Here is a 26,473-nt window from a genome sequence, read left to right as displayed (position 1 = left end):
CAGGCCTGGGGCTTACGACATGGGGTCATTTCAGGGATAGAAGGGTCACCTCTCGTATATAATAGCGATTGGGAATTGGGGGGTTGGTGCTATATGTGGGAAAGTGATTACTTTGCCACTTCATAGACAGCAAAACTGAGGCCTGCAAAGCTCATGATTTATTTAAGGCAACAGTACAGTTCAGGGACAGCTCTAGGATGAAAATCAGTCATTTCTGACCCCTCAAAAGAGTGCCAGGCCCATGAATCATCCTGCCACGAACATAAATAAAATTGCAAATTAGATGGAAAAGTCCTGTCCTTTCTGACCACAGGCTACATAACCTTTTAAAGCCTAGTCTTCTCCTTAGTCATGGTAGTAATTTTAAGAAATGTTTTAACTCATAAAATATGAAAACACATAACAGGATTTTCTTAAATACATACTGTTGGAGGTGTTTGTTGGGCAGTGAGCCCTGTAACTTAAACGCACAACCTCTAAGGGAGGGTCAGAAATACAGATGCATTTCCATTCCAAGTAGAAGTACACTGTCATGCTCTTTCTGCATCTTGCCTTTTTTGTTTAATGGTGTATTACAGATCATTCCACGATAACATGAAAAGATTCACCTTATTTTTTTACTGGTTACCCGTATCCCATTGCACGTAGGAATTTGTCGTATGTGAATAGTGGATTTATCATCATTTATTTAACTAGCCCCCCACTGTTTCCTGAAGGCAAATCATGCTGTAGTAGTCATCCTTGACCAAATTTTTTGTGCCCTTGTGAAATTGTTAGGTTAAAAGATATGTGTCATTTAATTTTTCCTCCAGTGTAACTGATTTGTTATTATTCATTTCTTTACCTTTTTGTCTGTTTTATTCCATCTATGCGATCTATATAGTCAACTTACTGTTCTGATTTCCTAAAGATACTGATATTAGTATATGACAAATACATTTTTCCCATACAAAATAGTACTTGTTAAAGAAAAATACATGATGAGCATTTTTTATTATCTTCATTTGAGTCTTAGGTGCTGTTTCTAGTTAAGAAACAGTTAAGAGTGGTTCTCAGGTTCCCTTAGCCTCCACAGATATCCGTGTGTGCGTGTGTGTGTGCGTATAAAACAGTGTAGTGGTGGAATTTTTATTTTGTCAGCAAACATCTTCATCATTGTTATACAGAATCTCAAAATCCAAACATGAACTTTTCCTCTACAAAAACATCTAAATTTATCCTCTGAGATATTTTTCCTGTCATGTTATTTTGCAGATTTTCTTTCCATATTTGGTAGGAACTTTATTGAGGTATAATTCACGTACCATAAAATTCACTCATTTAAAATGTGAACTGAAAATAATTCAGTGGTTTTTAGTATATTCACAGAGTTATGCAACTGTAACTATAATCTGTTTTAGAACATTTTCATCACCCCAAAAAGAAATCCTTTAGCTGTCACCCTTCTCAAGCTCCCATCCCTAGCTTTTAAATTTTGAAAGATACTTGTGCCCTCCAAAGCAGCTTCTCAGTTATACCCCACCATCGGTCCCTCGAAGGCCAGTTTCCTCATACCCTCCCTGTATTATCAAAATATTTCATTTTGATCAGCCTCATAGGTGAAAAACACCTCCTGCTTCGATCTGCATGTATTGAATCGTGAATGGTGCCGACCATCTGTTCTCATGTTTCTTGGCTGTTTATGCTTCATCTCTGCACTGCTTTGTGGACCTATTTTAAATACAAACAAACATGTTGTTGTCACTGCTTCATTTTGATCCCATCCACCGGGGCAGGATGCATGGGGCAAAGACTGCTAGGAAGTTAGTTCTACGGAAACAAGAGCACCCTCCAAAGAGGTCCCCCATGCACCCAGAAACCCGCCCCGGGGCTCGTTGCCCGGGACTGACCCGTCATTACCCTGTGCCCGCCCCCCGCCATTCTTGTGTTTTGGATGACACTCCACCCTCCCCCAATGTAGGTAAAATAATTGCTCCTTGGCGGGGCGGGGGAGGGATGGACTGGGAGTTTGGGGTTAGTAGATGCGAACCATTACATATAGGATGGGCAGAGCACAGGGAACTATATCCAGTCTCCTGTGATAAACCATGATGGAAACGAATAGGAAAAAGAGTGTCTGTGTGTGTAACTAAGTGTTTCTCCGTTGGCCTCAATCTGGCTTTGTCTCAATCCATGAAACACTGTTTTTTAATGGACGTTCCATGGTCTTTGTTCTGTTAAAACCCAGTCAGCCTAGGATAAACCTGTCTTTATATGTACACCTCTTCCCTAGTCTGTGGATCCTGATAGCTTTTTCACTAGCTAGGGTGCCTGGTGAAATTCTAATAACTTCCCCAAGTTGGAGGGTCTTTGGGGAAAGCTGGAGCTCTATTTCAGCCGGGGCTCAGACTCCTGGGAACAGGTGATTCCTCACCACCACCTCCAGGCCTGAGCCACTGTGACCTTTAGCTCCTGGTAGGTTCTTTCTGTGGGGACTGTAGCCTCCCGTGACCTCACTACCAGGGACCAGAAAGCCTCAGCCCGAGTCTGCTGTTCCTGCTGTATTTGTTAGCGATCGAGCAAAACGCCCTTTCACTACTTGTGGTGGGAAGCCCGGGGCACGCCCAACCGTTCGTCCTGAGGTACCTATACCTGACCGGAAAGATTTACTCACAGCAGGTGTGACAATAAGGTATATGTTCAAGGGAATCCCTAGCATATTTGACACCCAGCATTTGTAACACTCCCTCCTCTATACCACAAAATCATTTTCAGGATAACGTCGTGATAATCAGTCATAAGCCTAATTTTCCTGACTCACTCTATAAACAATTAGAAAAAAGAAATTTCAATTTAGAGATGATTCGATTGATACTCAAATGAGAAGCACATAGTGCCAAGTCTGTGATATTCCTGCCAGACCTACCTGACCTGAATGTCATAATGAGGAAAGCTCAGAGAGGCCAAATGGAAAGACTGGCCTGTTGTCTTCAAAAGCGTCCAGGTCCTGAAAATCCAGGGAAGACTGCGGACGTATCCCAGACAAAAGGAGAGTGAGGATAGTTAAATGCAGCTCGTGATTCAGAACGAGATCCTTTTTCTAGAAAGGACATTATTAGGACAACTGGTGAAATTTTAATGGGTCTGAGCATTGGAGGGCACTGTTGGATCAGTGTTGATTCCTGACTTTGATGACTGCATTGTGGTTACGTAGGAGAATGTCCTTGTTTGTAGGGAATATATACTAAGGGATTCGGGGTTGATGAGACAGCAGTCAGCCTCTGATTCTCAAATGGTTCAGGGGGAAAACGTCATTTGGACAATAATGTCCTTGTACCGTACTTCCGACTTTTCTCTGTTTGTGATTTTTCTTTAAATACAAAAATTGCTTTTAAAAACCTCGACGGTAATTGTAGCAATTGCTTAGAATGTAGACCAACCAAAAACTTTGGCGGAGTATTTTTTCACCAACATGCTTTAGAGTTGCTGGCACAGGTGACAGCAAAAAGCAGAGGGCTTTTCAAGTCAGTGTGGTTATTGCTTTAAAATTCCCTGCAGACGGTGCGTCCTCTATGGGGGTGCCCACCACCCACCCTCAGTACACCCTGATTACGCTGGCACGTCCTAACAACTCTTCACGGTTGTGTGTCAGAATCCTCCAAAAAATGATGGGACACAGGGCCAGTTGAAGCCCTGGACCAAGAAGGCCTTTGGGGACAGCGTTAGGCTGCTGGGCTGGCCAGACTCTTACACGCTGTGCACACAGGGCAAGATCCAGCCCGTCCACAGCTCATTTCGCCAGGGAACAAATGTTTTTAAACATCCCCTGTGCTAATTAACAAACTCTTTGAGAGCCGAGCGTGGCAAAGAAACCCTTGAATTAGTTGCGCCTTTAGGGTGGGACTTCTGGTTAGGGTGTTTCAAATGCCAGGTAACTACCTCAGATGAATGGTCCTGATCATAACAACCACCCCTGGTGTGCAGGTTATCCTGAGCCAGTACAGATGCTGCTCACTCAACTTCAGAGTAAACGACAAGCCTCCCCAGACTGTGGCACAGAGCAGGGAGCGCAGAGGCCCCAGTCTTTGTGGAGTAAGTGAGGCGTCCGTCCACTTGGATGTCTGCGTGCGCGTGCATCATCACCTCCACGGGACCTAAACAGACTAGATTGTCAAGGAAGGCTTTCTCCTTCTTGGAAGCAGTTTGCAGTTGAGGAAGAGACTTTGAAATGAGAGCAGTCCGCTCTGGCCCAGGGGAGGCACGAACTCTAAGTGCTGTCGCAGCCCCTCCCCGCGAAGCAAACCAGAACTGCGGCAGGGCGACCCACCCGTGCAAAGGGGCGTTGAGTGGTTACCCGTCCTTCCTCCAGTGGGGAAGGATGCTGCTGGTGACGTCTCGGTCACTGAAAGGACCCACACGCACACTTCCTCTGCGATTGTCCCATTCAGCATGTCAGCCTGGAGAGAATCCCGTGCATCCCGTCTTGTCTCCAGCCTCCAGGCGTGCCCAGGTCTCAGGCCTTGGTGGGTGTAAGAGTCACCGTGGCCCTTGTGAAGAGTTGATGTGCTGGGCTCCTGTCTGGGGTTTCTGATCCACCAGGGTGTGCCTAGGAGCGTGCATTTGTAACAAGCACCCAGTATCTGTGATGCCCATGGTCTGTGGACCCTCAGCGAGCCCTGATCCAGCGGCAGAAACATGCGGCTTGTGGTCAGAAAGCCCAGATTTGCCTTCGCAGCTCATGCTTCACACGCTGAGTGGGACCTTGGGCCGGTTGCCGGAGCTCCCCAGGGCCCAGGTTCACCCCAGCATCCAGGGTCTGTGTTGGGGATCAAATGTGGTAGGGAGGAAAGCACTTGACAAACAGCGAAGCTCTGCAGAAGGACGGGGACCTGGCCTTGGTCCTTACGTCCACCTTGATGTGGTACTCGTGGGGGCTGCAGCGCTTTCGGTGCGTCCTGGCCAGTTTTTTAAGTGTCGCTCTCCCTGTCCCCAGCCTTCCATGCGGCGAAGTGCGAGAAGCTGCAGAGAGAGAAGGCGGAGCTGGAGCGGCGCTGTGAGGATGAGGTGCGCAGGCTGGGCTGGCGGCAGCAGGCCGAGCTGCGCGACCTGGAGCGGCGGCTGCAGCTGCAGTTCGAGACCGAGGTGGCCCAGCTCCAGGAGGAGCACCGCACACAGCTGCTGCGGATCGGGTGTCAGCACCAGCGGCAGGTCAGTCTGCGCCCCGGCCCGGGCCCTGTCCCTGCCGTCGTCGTTGTCGTCGGGAGACGTGGGTGGGAGGTGGAGGGGAGCCGCTTTGACCAGGAGTCCGTGCAGCAAGCAGGTGAGCTTCCGGTCAAGCCTGCTCTCCTCACCTCGTTTCTCTCCTCTGTCCCCTCCCGTCGTCCCCGGCAGCCACTCTGGTCTCCCTGCCTTGTGCTCCCAGGCACACTCCCACCTCCGGGCTTTTGCTCGCTGTGCCCTCTGCCTGGGATGCTCTCCCTCTAGAAACCCCATGGCTCCCTCTCTCCCTCCCTTGCAGACTTTTCTCAGTGAGGCCTTTCCTGATCCAAAATCACAGCTCCTTCCCCACGCTGTGCACACTCTTCCTGTTTAGTTTTTCCTCGTCACTTACTACTACCTAATGTATGAGAACTTTTACTTTGTACCCTATTGATCTTCTGCGTATTCCACAAGGACAGTGATGATGACAGACACATGTGTATCTAGCACGTGCTGTGTGCCAGGCCCTGCTCTTCCCTCTTTACATGTACTAACTCATTTAACCCCCACGATAACTCTTAGAGGGAGTACCATTATTGTCCCCATTTTACAGGTGAGAAAACTGAGACCTGGAGGTTAAATAACTTGCCAGCATTCACGCTCATGAAAGAGCCAGGGTTGGACCCAGTCTGATCCCAGGGTCCGTGCTCTCGAGCACTGAACTAGAGTTTTCTGTCGGGTTTACTGCTAAATCTCTGGCACAGGACTGCCTGCCTGCACAGAGCGAGCCTTCAGTGTGTATTTGCTGAATGAAAGAAGGATTCCGCTCATTAACCTTAGCCCAGCAGTCTTCCTAGAAAGGGTCATTCATCCTGGCATAGCTGGGGAAGAATTCCCAGGGAGTCTGTCAGCCTGAAAGCAGGTAGGAGCCTGGCGTGCCCATGCCCACGGCTAGCTGCCGTGTCCGTTACCGTGTTGGCGCTGGTGTGACAGGCAGGTTAAGACGAGACCATTCTGCTTCCGAGAGAGCTCGTATGCCCCTCCCTCTTCTCTTCCTCCTAAGTCCCCAAGGCTCTGACGCCTTAATGCCCACCTTCTAATTGTGTATCGTTACCCCTAGTCTGCTCATGGTATCCCTAAGGCAAACTGGCATTTGTGAAGAGCTCACTTTACATCTCAGGCTGGTGCCCAGTGGCCCTTCACTATCATGAACGTTTGGGCTGCCTCCCCGGTAGGTAATCTGGATGGCGCTGGTCCCCAGAGGCTTGTGAATCATAGCGGGCATGGGAGAAATCTCAGAGTAATAATAAGTGCTATTGTTGGAATAAACGATCTCCTATTTGACAACACTTTCTTCTATTCAGCATCTTGGATTAGTCGTCCTCCTTTTTCTAGAGGCCCGTGGAAACCAGACGCATCTGCCTGCTTGAGGTGGTACAGACTTAGAGGCTGGGAGACAGATAGGTTACAGCCAAGGTTACCTGCTGGGCTGAGATTAGAGGTGGAACCTTCAGCATCTTGGCTTCTCAGCTGGCTTTAAGTGGACATTTGCACAGCTGCCGTCTTGAGTCTTACCTGCTTCGTGGTCCCTTGATACAGCTCAGACCTGGTGCAGCTATTGGCTTGTTCTGTGCCCTGTATCCTGGGGCTATTCATTCCCAGTTTTACACGAAGAATGTATTTATACCCATATTCACTGACTTTTGGTCCAAAGTTCTGGGTTGGTTGAGAAGATGCCAAGAGATGGAAGGAAGGGCAGGAGGTGGTCCCCTGGCAGAAGGATGAGCCTCTGAACGAACGCTTATGCTGGGGTGTCGTGTGTGGGAAACCGGGAAGCCAGGGCCACTGCCGAGCGGAGCCCGTCCTCCAGTGGAGGGAGCCGGGGCAGAACCTTGCTAAGTTTTGTCGGTGCGGGAGCATGTGCTGGGGGGTGTGGCCTCATCTGCCTTTGAGCTGGGACAGCGGCCTTTTAAAGCTTTCATACTGAGAGAGATTGGAGGCCCTGGCTTTTCCACTTGAGAGTGAGTTACATGAGCTACTTACGTATGTTTTAAAAGTGCTCTGTCTCATGAGAGCTCTGAGTCCTGTTCTCCCTGATCCTTTACAGCTAAAGTGATTCATTTGGTTATTCATCCATCTAAGCAAAGAATAGTCAGTGAAGGCCCGCCGCACACACGGCCTCATGACGGCACACTGCCAGAGATGCCAACATTTATAAAATGTGGACTTGCTTGTTCCGTAGCCTCGGGTTATAGATCCAGGGAAGTTCTGAGGCAGTTTCTCCAGAAACTGTAATACTGGGTGGGAGATACAGATTCTGTGTTTAGGAACTGAGAGTGTCCTTGCAGATGGGAGGATGAGGGAAAGCTTTATGGTGGAAAGAGCATCAGCACGCTTTACATTCGAGTAAATCTTTCCTATAGAAACCCACTGGTTTGGGGGCAGGGGGAGGGATGGATGGTTGAAATCTACGTATTATTCAGGCCCCTGATTCTGCTCCTGCTGCTGGATGTTGGCTGTTGTCTTGACCTTCAGCTTCTCCAGCAGGGAGCGTGCAGGCAACCAGGAAGAAGGTGAAATGCACATCAAGCCATATTCTAATTTCCAGGTACAGTAAATGCTCATGTATTTGGTCCAGGAGGGGGCTCGGTGCCTGGCCGTGGTGGGGATCTGGAAGGTCTGTGGTTCCAGCAGTCTGTGCCGACCCTCCACACTCAGGTCCTCTTTGTGGGGGACAGTCGCGTTCGGCAAGGCTGACCCATAGATCCTGCCATCTCGAGCCTTAAAACTCAAGTTCACCAATGGGACCTCTCCTGGCGCCCCGGTGCCCTGGCCGGCAGCGCGGAGGCTGCTTCCGTTCTGACGCAGGATTTTCTGAGGCTTTCCTCCGATCAGGAACTCCCTCTAGAAGGCCGGCTGACCTCTGACCTTACCACAGGATGCCCCTAGGAAGATCCAGCCGTCCACTTGCCTCGAGCGGCAAAGACCGTCTTTCTCTCTCTGTCTCCACATGGGAGTCACTGGGGATCTTCTGGCAAAGCACTCCTCCTGCCTGCACCCCGCGCTAATGGAATCAGAGTCACGGACTGGGGCTTCCCAGGGCCCAGAGCTGCAGCTGTCTGGTGTCGGGGGATGTGCAGGGCCTCCTTCTTTAGCCCTGCAGACAAGTTAGGGTGTGAGCAGGGGCATGGCCTGGCCTCCTGGCTTTCTTACGTGCCTTTAAAGATATGCTAGGACTCTTATCTTAAAAGTCGGATTATAAAGGTGTTTCATCAAATCAGTGCTCATTCTAGAGCTAGCCGCACGTTAACAGAAGCCAGATTTCCCAAGCTTCCCTATCTCAGGGCACACGAAACAGATCTTTCAACGTAAACACAAATGCTTTTCCTTTTCTGCTCCAAATGTACTCGCCCACGGAGCCTGGTGTTTAGTGATCAGACTTGTGACCTTTGACCCTCTCCCTCCAAGACCCTGTGGCAGTTTGTCTCTCTCCCTGACCCGGCCCCGAAGCCCCTCGTGCAGGGCCCCCTGGTTCCTAAAGGCATTCTGGATTCTGCATTTTGAGCAGACTCCTTTCCAGAGGAGCAGTGGTGTTCAGCCTTTGGCGTTTACGTTGGCTTTGTCTCATATCCGGGACACACTTCGTAACCTTTCCTAAAGAAATCATCCTTTTAGACTTAACTGGGAGGCCCAGCGTGCCCACGCTTAATCAGACCGTGCAGAGGCCACTTGGGCCATCATCTCGCATTCTGTCCCATATTCGTCCCGCACAGCAGGTGCACAGCTGCCATCAGCGAAACCACACTCTCTAATCAAATAGAATGAGGTCCCGAGGGCCCCTCTGTCTTCCGGCGCCAGAGCCCCGCCCATCGCAGCCCAGAGCCTCCGGACACTGGAAAGAGGCAGAGCCGGGCAGATAGAAGCCTCTGTGAATACCTGCCCACGTAGTGGGCGGCAAAGGGGCAAAGGCACAGCCCGGAGGGGCATGAAGTCAGCCCAGGAGCTCTGGCAGGGCTGGCTGCCTGCTCCGAGTCGGTACCCAGGATGATGTAGCAGGGATGCAGGGACAGAAGGGATGGTGAGTCGTCTCGTTATCCGGAAGGAGAGTCGTTCAGAGAGCACTGGAGAGAAAAGGCAGGGGCAGCTCCCTCTGTCTCATCAGATAGGAAGACACGTCACAGATGGGGGCGAATGGGAGTTTAATCTGGTTTTCTTTAATGAGGAAAGCCGAGACAATGTAAAGCCCATGCGTCTTCATTCTAAATGGAAGTCTTCTCTCAGTGAATTGCCGAAGGCTCCCATAATTGCATTTTGCAAATGGCTGAATGAAGTAGGCCCACAGCTCTATTCTTACCCATCGGAGAGGGCGGCTTCCCAGCCCTTTGCTTTGCTGGAACTCAGCTAAACAGCAAACAGCTGCAGGAACAGAGCCTGGTGCAGGGACCAGCTGCTGCTCTGTACCCCTGGGACTACTTGATGGGCACATGGACAGACCTCCGCAGCCAGCTCAGAACTTTGTCCTCCTGGAAGAGGGAGGAGGCTGGCCCAGCAGAGATTTTGGGGGGACGGGGGCACCCAGGGTTCTAAAAGGAAGAAAATGAAGCTTCACCCAGCATAAGTTTGCTGTGGCCGGATAATGGTTTAGCGCCTCTGTCTCATTTTTGGTGATCTACAACGCAAAACATATCTTGTGTGTCCCTTGGGTCAACTTGTCTGAATCCCCTCAAATGCCTGCCCACCTGGAGGTCTTCTCAGGCTGAGAGCTCGGACGGGCTGCTGCCCCGTGCTCTGGAAAGAAGCGTAGAGCCATAGAGGAGAAGCCATGGGGGTTGAAACTGGGATAAGAAAGGGGACGGCCAACAGTGCACGGCCTCTTCCTTGTAGAGGGAACAGTCTTTAAAAACCATACGAATGTCTAGAAACCTAAATCACTCGAGAGTAAGGACCATGATGCCCAGATTTTGGCTCACTGACTCTCACTGGTTTCCTTCAGAACATCCTGGGCTTTCCTCTCATTGCATGTGGAGGAATTAGGGGATCAGTATTTCATCCCCAAAAGGCCCTCTGAGAGGCTGTAACAGATCACACCCTTACATCATCCTTGGTATATTGGGTGTGGTATTCCATCACCACTAAATCAAAGACCTGACTCCACCAAGCCAGGAGCGCATGCGATGAAGCACCACCCTTGCTGATCAGAGCAGATCCACCGCCAGGACGAAAGGGACTCTTCTGGAACGTAGTCCCGGCATCCATCTCTCTTTTCTGAAACCACCCGTGGCAATTTGGGTAAGAACCCAATAAATTAGAATCATACTAAGGACTGATGAAGGATTCTTCTTTATACTGAACTAACATACCTCCAAACAAGGCATGGGTACTTGTTTCTAACGGAAGTCACCAGTGGAGCATAAGGAAAACCAGTTCCATTTTTTTTAACCAATGATTTGTTTTTCCAAGAGACTGAAAGTCTTTGGACAAAGATTCCATAAAAAAACCTTCATATAAACAGGATTTGGACAATTAAAAACTGCGGTAATCGGCCTTTCTGCTGAGTGGATTCATAGCTCTGAGCCTCGAGTGAAGTATTGTTTAATCAAGAGTGGCCAGTAGATAAAAGTGAATCATCGCATACCATGTCCATTTTCATGGCGTAATGCAGCTTTCCGAACGCTGTCAAGTTCGTTGTTGGTCTTGGCAGTGATATTTCTGTTTTAGTGGTTGACACTTCCTTTTACCATAGGAGAGAGAAGTCGGGCCAACTTTCCCAAGCAATGATGGTATCCAGAATGGGAATCTATCCCATTTTAAAATACGAACACTCCCATGCGTCCCCTTCACAAGCGGGCTTCCTTTCTTGTGAAGATTTCTTCCTCCTTTTACAGATCAAAGATCAGCCTGTGAATTATCCCCAGAGAAATGAGACCCTCTGAGAGGTGGCTGGACAGTGTTCTGAGCCGGTCCGCCGCAGAGCTTCAGGGCATGGGCAGGTGCGCTGGTTCAGTGTTGTTCAAATGCTAGGTTTTGACACCTTAGTACGTTGTGAAATGAATTTAGTGGTTTGTAACTGCATTTTGAAAAACAACGAAGGAACATAGAATAAAAATTTAAAAACGAGATTACTGCAGGTAAGAGGGGAAAGTGTCCTTTTGTGAAACTTTGGTTTCGCACACACGTCCCGTGTATGCATGTGTGTGTGTGTGTGTGTGTGTGTGTGTGTGTGTGTGTAACAATGTACAATGGTGTTTTTACAATGGGTCACCGACAGAGAATTTGGAGAAACATTGTTCCGGTTTGCTATCACAGGGAGAGGTCGTCTTATGCAATGACTCCTGTAAGTCATACATTTGAAGTTAAAATAACAGCTGCAACAACAAAAGTAGCAAAAGCAGTAAAGTTAGAAGGTGTGTGGTGGGGCCAGAGATCAGGAAGGGGGAAAATAAAAAATCCTGGGCTGTCGTAGCACAGGGAGATCAGCTCGGTGCTTTGTGACCACCTGGGTGGGGCGGTGGATAGGGAGGGTGGGAGGGAGGGAGATGCAAGAGAGAAGAGATATGGGGATATATGTATATGTATAACTTATTCACTTTGTTATAAAGCAGAAACTAACACGCCACTGTAAAGCAATTATACTCCAATAAAGATGTTTAAAATATATATATATAATGAAAAACAAAAGTAAAAAAAAAAAAAAAATCCTGGCTGGCTGCACTACCTGTGATTAAACTCCTGGAAATGTACCATCAGCCAGAGAAACAGCAGCTTCTTGGGAGCAGGTCCCACAGCCTGGGCAGGGGGAGGTCTGCACCGTGATCCGGGGGGCAGGTTCACGGCTGGGAACAGGGGTGGCGAGCACACACACACACCTGCCCACTTGCCTTGGGGCTGGTGAGAGGGTCCCTGGGCACTGGTTGCTGGTCTTGTGGGGGGAGGCAAGGGCAGTGTGTTTCAGAGCTTCGCCGTGGATGTCAGACAGCCCTGGGCTGACTGCTGGCTCTGCCATTTACTAGCCTTTGGGCAAAACACCTCAAGCCTCTCTGAGCCTCAGTTTCCTCGTCTGGGAAATGAACATGAAAACATTTACTTTATCATATTGCTGTGAGGCTTGAGTGGAGAAGCCGAGGGTGGGTAGCTTAATAAATGTTAGCTCCCTCCAGATACCTCGCGTGCTGTAGCTCCCACCTGCTGCCAGGAAGCAGAACGGACCATCTGGTAGGGGAGGACCCTCTTCTGTCCCTTATTACCTCACGGAATGCTTGGTGGAAGGGGAAGGAATGGGGTGGAAGGAAATGGTCCAGAGGGGGCCCAGGGCAGTAAAGGGGTGGCTTCGGCAGCTACCCACCCCACCCGGGGAGCTGCTTCCCGTTGCATGAGCGGCAGGGCTGTGGCAGTGACTTCCCTGTGACATCCCCTGCCCCGCCGCCCTTGACTCCGGGACTCCCGCGTCACCAGCAGATCCTGGCTCTGCTGCCCCGGCACAAGGCTGAGGGTGGCCGCCATCACAGCAGAGTGTCCTGCCCTTGACGTTTGGGCCACTGACATTTCCCCTCGTTGCAGTCCACCTCGGTCCTCCAAGCAGCGAGGCCATTGGAGCCCCCGGTCCCCGGCTCTCTGTGTAACCAGAGCTGTGATCTCCTGCAGGTGGAAGACATCACCGCCAGCCATGAGGCTGCTCTCCTAGAGATGGAAAACAGCCACACGGTTGCCGTCTCGCTCCTGCAGGATGACCACGACCACAAGGTGCAAGGTAGCTACGAGGCTTGGTGCGCGCGGTGGGCGGGCAGGGTGGGCTGTGCGCACTGATCCTCTCCGGCTGCAGACACGGGGAGCCCTCCCTTTCCCTCTTGCTTCCCTTTCCCTTCTTCCTTCCTTTCCTTCCTGGTTTGTCCTTTGTGTTGCTTCTTGGGTTAAGAAAAGACAGAAATCCAGGACCCGGGTAACTACAGTAAGTCCCCTACATATGAATGAGTTCCGTTCCGAGAGCGCGTTCGTATGTCCAATTCGTTCGTAGGTCCAACAAAGTTAGCCTAGGTACCCAACTAACACAATCAGCTATATAGTACTGTCCTGTAATAGGTTCATAATACTTTTCACACAAGTAATACATAAAAAACAAACACAAAAGTAAAGAAAACATTTTTAATCTTCCAGCGCAGCACCTTGAAAAGTACAGTAGTCCAGCACAACAGCTGGCATCCAGGGGCTGGCATTGCCCGAACAGGCAAGAAGAGTTACTGACTGGAGGGGAGAGAGGAGGTGGGAGATGGTAGAGCTGAAGGATCGTCAGCAATAGGGGACGGAGGGCCAGCTGCAGTGTCACTCACGCCTGACGTTGATGGAATGCACATTCGCATCTTTGAAAGTTTGCAGCTTGAAGGTTCTTTTGTAGGGGGCTTACTGTGCTTTCCTCTGAAGCCGATCCTCTCAACCCTGCCTGAATACTGGAATCCCTGGGAGCCTTGGTCCCAGAGCAGGGTTTGGTAGCTGGTCTGGGTTACAGCCTGGGCTTGTTAAAGCTCATAGGTGAATGTAACAGGTAGCCAAGCTTGAGACCCACTGTTCTACAGTAAGTGTAGAAATCCTGGGCTTTGTCTTGTTTTGTGGCCTTATAACCGTCCCACAGGTGTGGTGTTGTCAGGGCCACGCCAGCATCTGACTGGGCCTGGCTCTCCACACCTTGCACTCAGACCACATTCACCATGGATGTAAGTGGACTCTCAGGATCTTTTTTTTACATTTTTTTATAACTTTGAATTATCTTTGGATACGTAGGATTTTATGTGGGTCGTAACAATAACAACAACATTTAACTAAGTACTACTAAGATTTTGACTCTGTGAAAGAAGCTTTTTACACGTTAACGTGCATTAACGTTATATAGAGAATTTGTTTTTCAATTTCCCCTTTCCTCATTTTTTCCTCCCCAGTCAGCTGATTGTTAAAGTATATGAAAAACAATTAATTTAACAATAGATTAATAAATTCTGAAGTTTTGAGAATTAATATCAGAGTTTTAAAATTATTTTTAAATGTTCTTTGTAAACAACAAGGCCCACTGTGCAATAATCAATACTCACGTGACCGCCCCCTCGAGCACCAACCCCGCCGCCTCTGGGAACTACCCATACGTGGAAAAGTCCAAGCTGGACGCAAGGGAGAGGAATTTCCTGAGAACTAGTTAAATGTATTACCTGTTCCTGAGAGCGTGTCTCATGCTTAGAGTACCAGCTCCCACCCTTGGATGCACATTGGAACCACCTGGAGAGTTTTTTTTAGAAATACTGACGTGTAGCTCCCATCACAGAGGTTCCGGTTTAATTGCTCTGGGGTGCAGCCCAGGCATCGGGATTTTTTAAAACTCCCCAGGTGATTCTAATATGTAGCAGAATTGGAGAAGCACTCTCTTAGAGCACAGTCTTAAGCAGGGGACAGAGTGTCAGGACCTTAAAATAATGAAATACATTATGAGTACATAGATAGTCGCCATGGTTTATGCCACCTAATAGATACTGACTTTTCTTTGCTTGTGAGGTATAGGGTATCTGAAAATGCCCTAAAGCCCATCACTACACTGTAGGAAAATGGTCTCAGGAAAGGGAACAGGAACGGAAATGTTACAATGAGTGTTGCCTTTTGTTTCCGGATTTTCGTATAAATAGACTTGGTAGATTTTTCTGACTAATGAAGACTCGCTTAGACGCCACATCCAGGGCCTTTGAATTACATATAATGTGAAGACAATGTAGGCGTATGTAATGGTAGCTAAAAACTTCATTATTATGGATGATGCTCTCAATGACTATTAAAAGTAATCATTTAGACAAAGGCAGGTAGACCAGAAACCCACATGATTTTATGTCAATAAAATAAGCACAAACTTTTTTCTTTTTTTCCCAAATGTAAATTTCAGCTATAACAACTGGATTTCTAAGAGACCTTTAACCATCATCAGCTAAAAGATTTGGGTCAATGGAAACCACAAAGTTTTTCTTAATTGCAGCTTATGCCAGCCGGAATGATAATTATTGGTCTCCAGCACTCTCCTGTGCTAAGCATATGATCCAGGTTGATTAATGAGACCTTTCCTCTCTCCAGTTATAACGTGAAAACAAATTGCTTGTGTAGCTAGAATGAGACGGGCTTCACCCAGCTGATAAGGCTATTCCCATCTGGAGGAAAACAGAATCCATTTGCTTAATAACTCTTACATGACATCTCTTGCTGCCTACCTTGCAAATTATCACTGGAATGACACTTTTCACGGAATAGAATTGCTCCAAACTCCGCAAGAGGAACCAGTCCAATGGGTCCTTCCTTCTGTCTGAGTGGCTTAACATCGACTCTTTGCTTAAGCAAATCCTAGCATCTGTGGTTTCCAGAGTGTGGCCCAGAGGCCACCAAGGTGACTTTGCAGGCGCAGCAGTGGTCCCGTTCACCTGTCCATTCTCCAGCAAGCCCATGCTCCGCTCTCCTTGGAAAGGTCCCTGCTTCAGCCCGAGATTGCGGCTTCGTGGTAGAAAAGAAGAGTGATCCTGGGAGGGAAGAAAAGGGAGATTTAACATTAATTACCTAGTGGTTTTACCATTAGGAATAGTTGGAGAATTCAATGAGTGCTGTGAATGGAGAATCTGACTTGGCCAGGGTGTTGGTTGAGCTGGGTATAAAAGTGAGTGTGTGTGTGTGTGTGTGTGTGTGTGTGTGTGTGCGCGCGCGCGTGTGCTTGTGCTCTGTTTGCTTCCCTCCCTCCTTTCTTTCCTCTTAACCCTCACCGTTTCTCCTATTTCCTTCCTCATCCTTTCTCCCTCTCTCCTAAATAACATTGCATACAATTTCAAACTAATGGAGAGGTCTCTTTAGGCTTAAGTCCGCTATATACTGGTGTCCCTTACTCACCTACGTCACTAGTCTTAGCCTGGCAAAAGAATCTTGTTTGATCCCTTTTCAAAAGAAAGATCAACCTAACAATTTGATGCCTTCTCTCCAGAACTGATATCTACCCACGAGCTTGAAAAGAAAGAATTGGAAGAAAATTTTGAAAAGCTGCGGCTGTCATTACAGGTCAGTGTTTCCTTAACTCCAACATCAAGATAATGGCAGCATTGTTATTCCTGTCCACAGACATTTATCCAGCACCTACCGTGTACTGGATCCTGTACTAAGCATTGGAACACGGGGGTAAATAAGACCTACTCCCTGCTCTTAAGGAGTTTACTGTCTACTCAGAGCTGTGATACAAATAGTGACAGACCAGCACGGAAGGTAACACATACTTGCACAGAATGAATAATACCGTTAGCGCCACAGGGGTTCCGAGAGACGGCTCCCCATGTGCTTGCGGTCAGAGTCATGTTTGGGGAAAGGGGAGGATTAGGGAGCAGAGCATTCTAGGCAGGGGTAACGGGATAAGGAGACTCATGTAGGGCAGAAATCACAGGACATGTTCCGGGAATTGTAAAAGCAAGTTCAATCCCCTGGAGATGTAACGAAGCTTCTTGGCGTCCTGCTTGAAACCTACACAGAGTGTGGGTCTCAGATGCCAGGGGCGCTGCCTGGCTTCCTTCTGATCTCGGAGGGGAGAATGGAGGTCTCTGCCTTCCAGAGGCCTCAATCAGCTCCTTCTGTGAAAAGATGTTGGCCGCCCCCAGCCCTAGAGAGGGGCTGCCTGGGAAGCCAGGGGGAGGCTGGTGGCCCTGCTTCCATTGCCAGCTGTGGACGTCCCAGTCATAGAAAGATTACCTTTTAAATATTAGGGACATTCACATCTGGAAATTTGGGAGGTGATTACCATAATTCTAACACAAAGGCAGGAGTTTCGTTTCTTCAATGGCTCACTTTCCCCAGGCAGTGTTTCTTGCACAGAACCTGCCCTGCCGAGAAAAGAATCTAGGATTATGGAGTGTCACACTATTGAGTGTACTATTCAAAAATTTTTAAATGGGAAACCACCTGCTGCAAACCCACCCCCGATCCATCGATCCATGGATCCATCGGTGGGCCTGCACATGCCCACGTGCTCCCTGTGTGGCTTATCCTTGGCAGATTAACCCCAAACTTCTTTGTGTACCCCACATCCCACACCACCCAGATATATTACCCTTAAGGAACACAAACCAGGAAGGTAACAGCCCTACTGTGATGTGTCAGAAAACCCCAAACGGTCCAAAACCAAAAGAAGGGAGAGTTCTGCTTCATCCGTGAGTCTTCACTTTGCCACTCACATCACACAGTCATGAATTGTGCACATTTTAGTGGTAACTCATGGGCAGAATCCATTTGAGCTGGAGATTTTCTGGTGTGAGGTGGGTACAGTTGGTTAGTCCAGTTTCCTTGGGCTACTGGCAGCTAGAGAAACAGGTTTGGGGTAAAAAGATTTGAGTTTGAGGTTTAAATCCCCACTGTACCTTCTCTTAATAGCTTTGAAATCTTGGACAGCTACATAAGCTGTAAACCTTAGTTTACCCATCTGTAAAATGGGGATAATGCCAATTCCTTCCTCAAGGTGTGAGCAGCTTAAGGGAAATAATATGTGTCAATGAAAACATTAATCAATAGTCAATCCAAGAAAGAAACGGAGAATTTTATTTGAGCCAACCTGAGGATTAGAACCAAAGGGAGACAGTCTTTATGTGGTGTACAATGGAATACTACTCAGCCATAGAAAAGAACGAAATTTTGCCATTTGAAGCAACATGGATAGACTTGGAGGGCATTCTGCTAAGTGAAATACGTCAGAGAAAGACAAATACTGTATGATGTCACTTATATGTGGAATATAAAAAACACAGCAAACTAGTGAACGTAACATAAAAGAAGCAGACTCACAGGTACAGAGAACAAACTAGTGGTTACCAGTGGGGGGAGGGCACGTAGGGATGGGGGAGGGGAGGTACAAATTGCTGGGCGTAAATAGGCTCAAGGATGTGTTGTACAACACGGGGAATATTTTGTAATTGCAGTATTTTGTAATAACTAAATAGTAACCTTTAAAAATTGTATTAAAATTTTTTTAAAGATTAAAAGACAAAGCGCTAAGGACTGTCCCTTAGAGGTCAATGCACAGTTATATAAATTTTTGAGACAAAGGGTCTTACATCAAAGTAACATATTGACAGTGTACGTAGTCCAACAGGGCAAGTAGTGGGTCATCGTGACCCCTTACAGGATTGAGAAAGGAATGTTATCTCCTAAGGAGTTACCTTGCTGGCGCCAGGAGAAAATTGCTTTTTTTTTCCCCGGTGAGCAGGCATTCCTGTGTCTTCTAAGGGGATCTAGTTAATGTATAATGCAGATGCACCGTGCACACTGAAGAGGGGTAGTGGCCCAGATGGTCAGAGAGAGAATTTTCTGTTTAAAAATTTTCTGGTCCTGCCTTAAAAATAAATTGATTTCATCATGTGTAAAGGGCATAGAGCACTAGGCAGCAGCTGGTGCTATTATAGTGGTTTCAGGCGTTGTTACATTTGCCATCATCATCATTGTTATGGGGCCGTTGGTTAGCTCCAAGTGGTCCATGCCGGGCCGGGTCACCAGCTGGGTCTTGGTGCTCTTACCTTGGCATAAAGTAGCCAATCCAAGTTGAAGAACAGCACGTCCTGTCTGATTGCTGGGGCACCATTGTGCGCCTGAGGATCTGTTTTGAATAATGGCGAAGAAAGCAGAAAAACCACAGTGTGATAGTTCAGATGCCACCTAGATGGTACTTGCCCGAGTTTTTCACTGTTTCACTTTTTAATGGAAGACAAGAGGCTCGAGAGGAATGCTTGCTCTGACGAGGCTTGTATAGGAGGTGGGTAGCACTCCAGTCATTTTAATTTTTGCAATAAAATAATATCTAATATTTATTGAGCACTTACTGTATGCCAGGTACTGTTCTAAGTATTAACTCACCACCATCCTCTGGGTTAGGTATTATCGTACCCATTTTACAGATGGGGAAACCTGGACACAGTGGTTAAACTACGGAGCGCTCCAGTCATTTTATAGTCACGTTCTACGCATGCGTGCTGGGGCCCAGCCGGCTGTCCTGAGCCCTGATTTACACTGGCTCATGTGCCTTCCAGCTCCCACTGACACTGTCTTGCCCTCATGCAGCAGCATGCGCACTTAATGGCACTGTGGGGGGCTTTTATTTCTTAGAAACGAAACGGAAGTAACTGGAAACAAAAAAGGAGAGAAGGAAAAGGAACCCGCCAAGGATGGTTTGCAAAACTGGGTTCTCTGTGATGACAAGAAAGCGGTCGAGCCAGCACGTGCTATGTGGCAGTGCTCTCGTGTGCGGTTCCATCGTTGACCGCACCCAGCTGCTCACATGTGGTGAGCGGGGCCATCTCTCTTGCCAGAAGTGTTCACGGGAAGACCTCAGTCCCTGGGTTTTAATGTTACGGAAGTGGTGATGGGGGTGGAGAATTTTGGAACACGTGGCACCAGCAAGGCACCGTCTCTTCCCTCTGCTTGGGCATCAAGGCTCTGCCCGGCTCCCTCTGCTGCCCGCCATCGGTCAGGGCCGGGGCTGCGGGGAGAGGGCTCAGCGTGGTGGCACCTGCGCTGGCAGCAGGGCTGGGGCCCCGGGCCTCCCCACACACGCCTCCATTCTCTCCACCTTCACACACAGAGCAGCCCCGTGGCGGGCACGTGCTGGGATGGGGGTCCGGAGGGCCCTCTGGGTCGGGGGTGGGGGGAGCGTCTGAACGGGACAGATTTCACTCACGTGGCAGCTCAGGCCAGGGGCCTGCCACCCAGGGGCGCCGAGCGGAGGCCAGAAGAGGGCCGGGGGTGAGCGGGAGCTGGCTGTGGGGGAGGAGCGGATGTAAGGTGGGTTGGGGGCAGCGAGACGAGACAGGCGGATGCGGAGGATGCAGACGCTGCGTCAGCGTCACTTGGTCCCGAGGGCACGGGGTTTTACGTAGGGGGGTGAGGGGCTCAGGCTTGCGCTTTAGAAAGCTCCCCCTCCCCCGCGCCCCGACCCTGACTCCCCCTTGAGGGCAAACGAGTTGCCGGGTCTGGGACGAAGTCAGCGAGTGGCTCCACCCGGTGGAGGGAGTAGGATCAGGAGTGTTTGTGGATCCCGGGACGTGACGCAGGAGGCCGCATCCTCCGGGCCCTGCCATTGCTGTGTTTAGTGTGGGGGGAGGGGCTCGGGCAGAGCCAGAAGTCAAGGTTGGTTCGACAGCTTCTGGCTTGAACTTAACAGAAGAGAACAGCTCTTCTCTGAGATGGATTAACCGTCCTTCGTGAAGCGGGGGGCTAGAGCCCCCCCACAGACTAAGATGCCTCTCTGCTGATGGGCTGCTTTTGTGAAGTCAGATGATAAATTATTAAACGCCTCCGCTCCGCAAGCTTCTTGCTTTCCTGGGGGTGGGGGGCGAGGACAGCTCTCTGATCTCAGGAGGCACTGAGTCGGGCCACCTGCTTCGAGTGTCCCGCCAGCGTGCGTGCACTTTCCGTGCGACAGAAACATGCATCTGTCAGTGTTCTGTGGTCCATTCTGGACAAGGCACGGAGGCAGGGAGACTGGGGGCCTCTCCCTGCTGCATGCGAAGGCCTTTTGGTGGAGCCCGGTGGGGGCGACCTCTGATCTGGATGCCCTGGGAAGAGCCCCCAGGGCAGGGTGGTGGCCGTCATCACCGCCTCCCAGGTGCCACGTCTGCAGGGGACCGGGCTGGACGTTTCGTGTGTTACCTGCAGGACCAGGTGGACACGCTGACCTTCCAGAGCCAGTCTCTGCGGGACCGAGCCAGACGCTTCGAGGAAGCTTTGAGGAAAAACACTGAGGAGCAGCTGGAGGTATCATGCGCTTCCGGTCTCCCAGCACCCGCAGGGCCCTTGCAAGGCAGTTCTGTTGGACTCCAGGAAACCCGGGGCTCCCCCAGCAGTCGCCCCGAAGGCAGGGCCCCTGTGCTGATCTGACGCCAGAGCGACAGCGGTCAGGGCCTCCCGGGATTTTAAGCATGTGCCTGTCAGCACCTGTGCTGAGTCGGGATGGCCCTGGGTTCTCCATCTAAGTGTTATTCTTGCCTCATTGCACACGGCTCCCCAGCCCCTGTCCCGGGGCTGCTGTGACGAGCTGGGCCTGGAAACACCCCACCCTGGCCAGGCCCCATCCCAGCCCCACGTCCCGTTCCCTCCCAGTGCCGCCTGCAAGGGAGGCATCCCTGAAGCCCCAGTTGGTAGGGTGAGGGGTTTTTCCTCAGGCTGGCACAATTCCTTCCCTCTGATGTGAGATGCCAGATAAAATACATGAGGCAAAATCCACAACACCCAGTTACATGTGAATTACAGATAAGTGAGTTTCTTAGTAACAAGTACGTCTCATGCAATACTTATGTGAAATTCCAACATAATTGAACGTCCTGTCTTGTTTGCCGCCTCCGGCAGCCGTATTCTCACATTTACTTTTCTACAACAGCCTTCTCTGCCTCTTAACCCACTCTGCTCATTTCCTGTGCATGGCGGGGGGCGGGGCCCTCCACGGGCACAGATGGGGCCTTTCAATCCCCACCTGTCTGTTGAATCAAGTAGTCTGCGCGAATGTTAAAAGCCAATGTTGAATGTACTGTTTTTGCCCGCTAAATTCCCTTGGGGCGATAGGCTGGTAGTATCCGGCCACCCCGGGATCCGACGTTTCAGGCAATGACGGCTTCATCTCTCCTGCTCCCCAAGGAGCTGGATTTTTAGTAGCTCCCCCAGTGGAAACTCGTGGGCATCGTTATCAGGAAGGCTGTGAGCATTGTCTCCCTCTCGCGCTCTCGCTCTCATTCTCCAGCGCCTGTTAGGAAGCTTGTTAACGGATGAGTAGATTTCGCTGAATTCATGGTGCTGGTCAATACTGGGCTTCGCCGGGGTGCCTGGTGAAGAGCTCCTTGCTCTCTGCCCCTGTAGGTTGCATTGGCTCCTTATCAGCACTTGGAAGAAGACATGACGAGTCTGAAGCAGGTATTAGAGATGAAGAATCAGCAAATACACCAGCAGGAAAAGAAGATCATTGAGCTGGAAAAGCTGGTGAGTTGGCCTCTTTCCTTGGGAGGCCCCAGTAACCTGCATGATATCCCTGCTGCCGCAGTGGATGTCAATATTAACAGCATCCATGGCCCCATCCAGGTGGGGGCCCTTACATGTCCGGTGCTCACAAGTGAGCAGAAAACGCCTTTCTTAGGAAGCCAGGAGTTCAGAAATCTCAGAGGTGGCCTCATTTGTAGAAACCCGGAGGCCGTCTGATGCCCCGCCTGGCTCCCCATCCACCACTGTGACGTGCCAGTTCCTCCCCACCCCGGGGAAGATGTGCGGTGAGCCTGCATCTGTGGAGCATCGCTGTTGTGCACCAGGCACGACGCAGACACTCTGTGCGTGTTTGTTCTTTAACTCTGACAGCAATCCACTGAGTAGGTGCTGTCAGGAGCCTCCTTTCACAGATGCGGAGACGGAGGCTTAGGACGAGGTCATGTCTCACCCAGGGCCAAACAGTGGTCCAGCCCAGGCGTGAGCCCTGGGCCAGAGCTCCAGGCCCCGGCTTTCGGCCCACGCTCTGCCTCGCCTTTCAGCCTGGCTCCCGCAGAACTAGCAAAGGGCACCCCTTTGGGGGAGTAGAGCAGCCAGAGTTCACTCCCCGCCCCTGTGGGTGCGAGGGCTGAAGCTGAGACAGTCATCCGGAGTCAGCAGCAGAGAAGCCTGCCTCCAGGGAGATGCCATTCTGAGGGGAAGGTTGGCCCAAGGGTCGCAGGTAGATTAATTTTTTCTTTTTTATTGTTATATTTAAAATAAATTTTTGATACTCTAAAAGGAAATATAATTTCCTCTAAAAGGAAATTATAAGATATAGATGAGAAAATTAAAATGACATATTTCTACACTGTTAATATTTCCAGAGCCTTTCTTCTGTACAAGTGTACACACCCTAATATACGACCCACACATACATACGAGTGTTTTGTATCCTGCTTTCTTTCAGTTAGCAAACCCTCAGCTTACCATCTCAGTAACTGATCACCTCCTCTAACTTTTCAAGTTCTCCGTATGTCTCGGAAATGTCCTTGAAGCCGCTATGTCCAAACCAGGAGCTGGTCCCAGACCACCTGTTGCATTCAGCCGGCACGTCCCCTCTCCTGATCTAGCACCATCCCTCTCTGGGGACATCTCTCACTGCACGGATGCCTGTCAGTCAGGATAAGGGCAGACGGGGGTGTGAGTGCCTATTGCCAGCATCAGAGGCAATGCTGGCGTCCTGGCACCCTCCAGCAGCCCAGAGCTTCCCAGCAAGGCCAGAGCTAAGGCCAGCGGGGGGCTCGCGAACAGAGTCCTCCCGTCTCAGCCCTGCAGCCCTCCTCCTCCAGGCAGGGCCACCTGCATCGTTATCTGGTCGGCCACAAGCCTCCGGGCTTCTTTGGCTGTATTTAGCCATGCTCCAGGCCTTCTGCAGGTACGCAAGAGTTCTCATTCCAGAAATCTTTCCAGGCAGAGGGGTGGGTAGGGGTTGGGGGAAGAACTGATTTAATCACTTCCCATTTCCTGGGAGGGCCTTGCTGAAGGGCAGGGGCAGAGCCCAGTCCTTTGGCTCTGATACCTAAGCCTGAGTCATGGAGAAGTGGCGGTTTTCTTTAAAGATTACTCTAGCATTTATTTCTCAGTGCATCTTAGAATGGAGCTCTACTTCGGCTAGGTCTCAGGCCCTGGGGACACACCGACAGAGAGAGCGGGGCGTAAGTTGCAGAGGAGTGGCAGCCACAGAGGATGTTCTCTTCTGATCATGTGCCACGCTGGGCTCGAGCTGCACGTTCCCGGCTGCCCAGAGCCTCAGACGGAAAAGAGTGTGTCCATGCTGTTTGCATTTCCAGCCCTCCATTAATTCAGAATGTCGTAGAATGCACACAGGCCTCAGAGATGCCAATGCAGGGCAGACGGCCTGATGGGAAGAACCGGGGGCCCCATCAGCCAAACGGGGTCCAGGTGGTGCTCACGGCTCATTTCTGACAATGGCAGGGGTCTGGGGACACTCGCTATGAGAAATATACTCTACATAGGAATCCAGTATAGGCACACACATAAGTTCTATATATACAGTACATACAGTCCACTATATACACTAATATATACACACACATAATATATCTAAAAGGGAAATATATACTGTATCTAAAATATATACAACAATACTTTTACTACACACGGTGCACTCTGGTATTTTCTATTCTGTTTTGTTTAAAAAAGAAATGCTGGTCACGTCCCTCTAACCTGATTTTACAACCGACTAATGCATTGCAAACTGCGGTTTGGAAAACACTGTTCTTGATAATGTTCCAAAGCCCTTGCTGAGAAGCTCTTGACACTGCATCTTTTATAGGCAGAAAAGAACATTATCCTGGAGGAAAAGATCCAAGTTCTCCAACAGCAGAATGAAGACCTCAAAGCCAGGATTGACCAGAACACCGTCGTCACGAGGTAGGTGGGCCTGGGCGTCGGAGCTTCCAAAGCATGTGTCGCCGACAGGATGGCTTTGCTCTCGACCTTGGGGCGCTCTGCTTTTATCCTCACTCCTCCGAGCCCTGAGGCTTCCCCACGCGGGCTCTTGGCACTCCCCGCGCCGAGGGAAGCATAGAGCACACCGCTCTGAGCACCCAGCCGATGCCCGGGCTCCGCAGAGCGGTGGGTCCCACCTTGGTGGAAATGAGTGACACCAGCCAAAGCCTGGGGCACAGCTGGGAGGTGACGGGGATATTTCTGGAGGAGGTTTTGGAGAGGCTGCCAGCTGGGGGTTCCTAGGCTAAAGAGAACCACCGTGTGAGCCGACGCCGAGCTCCATCACTGGGGCCTGCGGCTGCTGCAGCAGCGCTGGGCCAGCTGGTCATGGCAGGAGAGCTGGCCTGGCCAAAGGGCAGCAGGGAGGGGAGGCGCCAATGCAGCTGCTCCCCAGGGACACTGCTTCCATCTTGGTGCTGCCTTCCTTGCTCGGAGGGCCCCAGGAAGGGAGGTGGGGGGGCAGACCCACTGCTGTCACGACAGAGGCACAGAATGCCTCGGTTCCTTTTTCATTTAGCATCCATTAGCCGCAAACATCAACTAAGCATCCATTACGCACCAGGCCTCAGACTGGGTGCCGGGCACTCGAGGAGGACCGCTCTGGGGCCTGTTCTCCAGGGCTCCCGGTCCAGCAGGCGGCCAGATGCACAGACCAGAGGTGATGGCTGCCAGGGAGGCCTGAGCCAGGGGCAGGGCGTCCCACACCAAGCCGCACTTCCCTCTGTCTCTTCCGGCGGCTTCTGCTCTCTCCCCTGGCCCCCAGCGCCTCCCCTGACCCGGGCAGAGGGGCTGTGGGCAGATCGGGTGTTGGCGGAGGGTCTCTGGGAACGGATGTGTGGGTGGGATGAGTAGCAATCACGTTTCAACCCCGCTTCTTGGTCCCTGGGGTCTGGCAGGACCCTGTTCTCCCCGCGGGCACCCACCACCTACCCCCTTTCCCTGCAACCCTCGGCCTTGCAGACCTCAGGTTAAGTGCCTTCCGGCGTGACTGCTGCTCGACAGTTGCTTGTTCTCCCCGTGCAGACAGCTGTCAGAGGAGAATGCTAACCTCCAGGAATATGTGGAGAAAGAAACACAGGAGAAGAAAAGATTGAGCCGAACCAACGAAGAGCTGCTTTGGAAGCTGCAGACGGGGGACCCAACCAGCCCGATTAAACTGTCCCCCACGTCCCCCGTTTACCGAGGCTCCTCCTCCGGGCCCTCCTCTCCCGCCAGAGTCAGCATGACGCCCAGATGACGCCACCACGCTGCGGGTCGAGCTGCGGCGCCTGGTCCACGAGGGTTTCCGCCTCGAGGGAGTGGTGACCATGGACCGGCCCGAGTGACCCTGCGCGCATGCCCAGTAGCTGCATAGCTGCATCCTAGGCAGAGTCCTTTTCTGATCCTCGTGTAAGACTGTCCTGGTACTGGCACTTCGGAAAGTGTAAATGGTAGTGTCTGATGTGCAAACGTTTGACCGTAGTTAGAGCCAAAAGAAAGAAACGCCAACTGTTCTTGAGCAATGAACTTTCACTGCAGAATATCAGGTTAGTTACAAATAGCTCAGTTTTGAATATCCATTGAATAATCATTGTGTACTGCACCGATATGTGTGTATATTTAGATATACGTATATACACATGCAGCGGTTCTGAATTGCATTTTTTATAACATGAAGTGCTGACATATTTTGGTGAAGGTCAGCAGTTTTCTAACTCGTGCCTAAGAATTATTGGGAAATGAAAATGCATTTCTATCTACCTTCCCAGGAATATTTCTACCCAAAATAGAAAAAGGAAAAAAAAAA

The 26,473-nt window shown here is 50.3% G+C and overlaps 1 protein-coding gene across 2 annotated transcripts in view; it reads left to right on the top strand.

Moving 5' to 3' along the window:
* The window catches only part of MTUS2 (microtubule associated scaffold protein 2), a 507,586-nt gene extending 481,458 nt beyond the window's left edge, over positions 1-26,128 (top strand). For both annotated transcript variants that reach the window (XM_029210225.1, XM_029210226.1), the window contains 7 exons: positions 4,973-5,187; positions 12,820-12,925; positions 16,163-16,236; positions 20,863-20,961; positions 22,057-22,176; positions 24,512-24,609; positions 25,711-26,128. In XM_029210225.1, coding sequence (XP_029066058.1) covers positions 4,973-5,187; positions 12,820-12,925; positions 16,163-16,236; positions 20,863-20,961; positions 22,057-22,176; positions 24,512-24,609; positions 25,711-25,924 — 926 coding nt within the window. In that variant the 3' untranslated portion in view covers positions 25,925-26,128. The remainder of the gene's footprint in view (positions 1-4,972; positions 5,188-12,819; positions 12,926-16,162; positions 16,237-20,862; positions 20,962-22,056; positions 22,177-24,511; positions 24,610-25,710) is intronic.
* Positions 26,129-26,473: the final 345 nt, after the last annotated feature.

Source organism: Monodon monoceros, unplaced genomic scaffold, assembly GCF_005190385.1.
Source record: "Monodon monoceros isolate NGI ecotype Baffin Bay Population unplaced genomic scaffold, NGI_Narwhal_1 Super_Scaffold_8, whole genome shotgun sequence".
NCBI classification, from domain to species: Eukaryota; Metazoa; Chordata; class Mammalia; order Artiodactyla; family Monodontidae; genus Monodon; species Monodon monoceros.
The sequence above is the reverse complement of the archived record's forward strand: the minus strand, read 5'-3'. Positions and strand labels throughout refer to the sequence as shown.